The sequence below is a fragment of the Acyrthosiphon pisum genome, chromosome X, assembly GCF_005508785.2.
Source record: "Acyrthosiphon pisum isolate AL4f chromosome X, pea_aphid_22Mar2018_4r6ur, whole genome shotgun sequence".
In the NCBI taxonomy this organism is placed as follows: Eukaryota; Metazoa; Arthropoda; class Insecta; order Hemiptera; family Aphididae; genus Acyrthosiphon; species Acyrthosiphon pisum.
The window spans coordinates 7,454,054-7,456,751 of record NC_042493.1 but is presented as its reverse complement, the minus strand read 5'-3'; the positions used below and the strand labels follow the sequence as shown (position 1 = coordinate 7,456,751).

Here is a 2,698-nt window from a genome sequence, read left to right as displayed (position 1 = left end):
CGAAATCGTGGTCAAACATAATATTTGAAATTTTTAACAGAATTGTTTGAATATGCACAAAAGTGAATTTCAATATACAAAATAGTATTGAGTACATACTTCTTCTACTACTACTAGGTACTATTACTTACTACTGAAATCTGACACTTGTGGAAAAATTAAGGCAGTATTATAGTTATTTAGGTACCTCCAGCAAACTCGCATACAACAGTAATATCGATTTGTGTAGTCAAGTAATTTCATTGGAATTTTTATCACAACGATAAAAAGCGGGTAAGTGGATGTCGCTTAGCTGTACAGTAGTTTACAAGTGGGTGACTGTAATTAATGGTGTTAAATTCTAAATCAATGATATAATATCATTGTATACGAAAAACGATTCCGAGCAAAAACAGTTTGTCAGCCTTGGATATTATATATTAATATTATATTTAGTTTGTTATTATTAATATGGTAGCCGGTTAAGTTTAATTGTTATATTTTGTTTATTATCATATTTGTATATAGTAATATACTTTAGGAGTTTCAAGTACCCAATAATACTACTTTTTAAATATAACACGAAACTAAAAAACCGACTTCTTTTTTTAAATATCTAATTTTGTGCAAATTCTTACATAAAATAACTATAAAAAATACTAACTATATAGATTAGCTATAGACTAACCAAACCTTGTTTTAAATTTTCAATCCTTAACTACAAAATCATTTTTTAATTTTGTCAAATACAAACTTAATGCTTATACAAAAAAATTGAGCATGTGTATTTTTAATATTTTTCAACTGCTATAATTGTAACGATAAAGCAAGAGTCTTGTATTAAATTTTCACACTTTGAGACCCGACAAATAAAATTGTATTGATATTCATAGAAAAGTTCTGTGTGCACTGAACTAAATACTGTATTTAGTTCAAAGATATAGAGCCACTATAGGTATACCACCAAGGCAGTTTTTACTCAACTATGATTTACAAGGTTGTCGTCTACTGTACTGCGTAGTGATTTTCTTATTCCTCTCTTTAAAAATTAAATTTCAATACTTACTTGCTAGCATTGTGGTAAGTATCTAGATAATACGATTATAAACTATATATTGCCACTTAAAGTTACACTAGTCACGATCGGATTTAATTTAGTTTTTTTTGTTGCTGGCCGAAATAAAATATGACCACCGTGTTTGGATCACTGTGTTTGGATTTCACACGATGTGTTGTACGGATACATTGCTTATTATCCGATACTATTGTGAATGAATCCCAGGTAGCAATTTTTTATTTAAAAATATTATTATTATTATTAATATTATCATTACAAAATACTACTAGGGAAGAATATTAAAAATACTAATATTTAAATCTGATGAGTGCTGTGTGTAGTTGTCAGTTGTCACTGTATCCTGGGAACAAACCATATCGCTTATTATGGATGAGGCTGAGAAACGGAACATTGAAAAGCAATCAACGGCAAACAAGTTAGCAAAACAATGTGAGACGCTGAGAAATCATGAAGACGTATCGGGTGGTGGTCTTACTATCACTTTGGCCGTCGGTAGTGGCCAAGTAGAAATGAGACGTGGTCGCCGATCCATGAGGCGTAGGCAGAAGAGAGGCAGGAGCCGGTCCCGGTCCAGTCGCCGTCGGGGCAGGAGACGTAGCGTTAGTGGAACCAATAAAAATTACGAAGGAGACGACTATGACATGACTACAGACACCGAAGAAGGTGATGATGACTCGTCAACGGTGGACACGACTTCCAGTCGAGAGGGCGACGGGAGGGTAGTCGATGACGTCGCCCTCAATATCAGACCAGTGGTAGTGACGACAACGATAACACTGACACAGAGGACACCGATGCAGAGACCAACGGCAGCGGAGGTAGCATTTTCACGACCGCAGACACCAAGTGCGGAAATCCTTGTGGAAGCAGACGTTGCCGGAGAAGAAGGAGAAAGAGTAGGTCCTCGATTAGACAGACGATGGGGTGCAAGAAGAGGAGGAGAAGAAGGAGAAGGAGAAGTAGTAGTAGTTGCTGTGTCACCGGCCTTGGCAGAGGCGTGTGGAATAACAGGCCACATAAGCACCACTTCTAATATCGCTGAACCTGACACAGCCGATAGCACTCAGGGAGATGCCTGAGATAAATTGAGCTTGGCGTCCCCCGTCCATCCTCCGCCTCAATTTAAGAACGACCTCTCTCCAATTCTCGTTTATTGCCCAGACTTGTTTAATCGTAAATAAATATCCAAATTTTCAACAATAACAAAAAAACTACCAAATTGTGTATAGTTTTTCCCACGCTAGGATTATACATAAAACCATTAATATACAGCCTAGCCTCAAATCCTCGTTTAACGTTGACTAGTTTAGTATTGACTTATTTAACGATGTTTTACTATTACATAGTAAAATTTTAAATCCTTAACGTGTTCGTTTTAACAATGCAACAATTTCTGTACAACGTTGTTTTTTATCAGACTGCATGTAATTTAATTTTAGTCAACCTTGTGTAGTTGTTTGAAGTGTATACGCTGCACTTATAAGTAGCGCAATCAGGTCTGGACTTTTCCACTTGGATTATAATAATATAACTAGTACGTAAATACCATTGTTTGATGTGAAACATCTAATGCGCCTTTAAATTAAATAATTATTTTTCATACAAAAATCTGAATATTTTTTTTTATTGATTCTTCCATGT

General features: G+C 35.2%; 1 protein-coding gene across 1 annotated transcript; it reads left to right on the top strand.

Annotated features, from left to right (window-relative positions):
* The first annotated feature begins 1,159 nt into the window (after nucleotides 1-1,159).
* On the top strand, nucleotides 1,160-2,301 carry LOC100572034. The gene is made up of 2 exons (XM_003242223.4): nucleotides 1,160-1,261; nucleotides 1,378-2,301. Exons 1-2 carry the CDS (start codon nucleotides 1,166-1,168, stop codon nucleotides 2,134-2,136), a joined length of 855 nt encoding a protein of 284 aa, XP_003242271.2. The 5' UTR covers nucleotides 1,160-1,165; the 3' UTR covers nucleotides 2,137-2,301.
* Nucleotides 2,302-2,698: the final 397 nt, after the last annotated feature.

What these genes read in the sequence shown, in the direction of transcription:
- LOC100572034 (XM_003242223.4), top strand. Translation starts at nt 1,166, where the DNA reads ATGACCACCGTGTTTGGATCACTGTGTTTGGATTTCACACGATGTGTT. An exon ending in CTATTGTGAATGAATCCCAG is followed by an intron (nt 1,262 to 1,377) that starts GTAGCAATTTTT and finishes TGCTGTGTGTAG; the next exon opens with TTGTCAGTTGTCACTGTATC.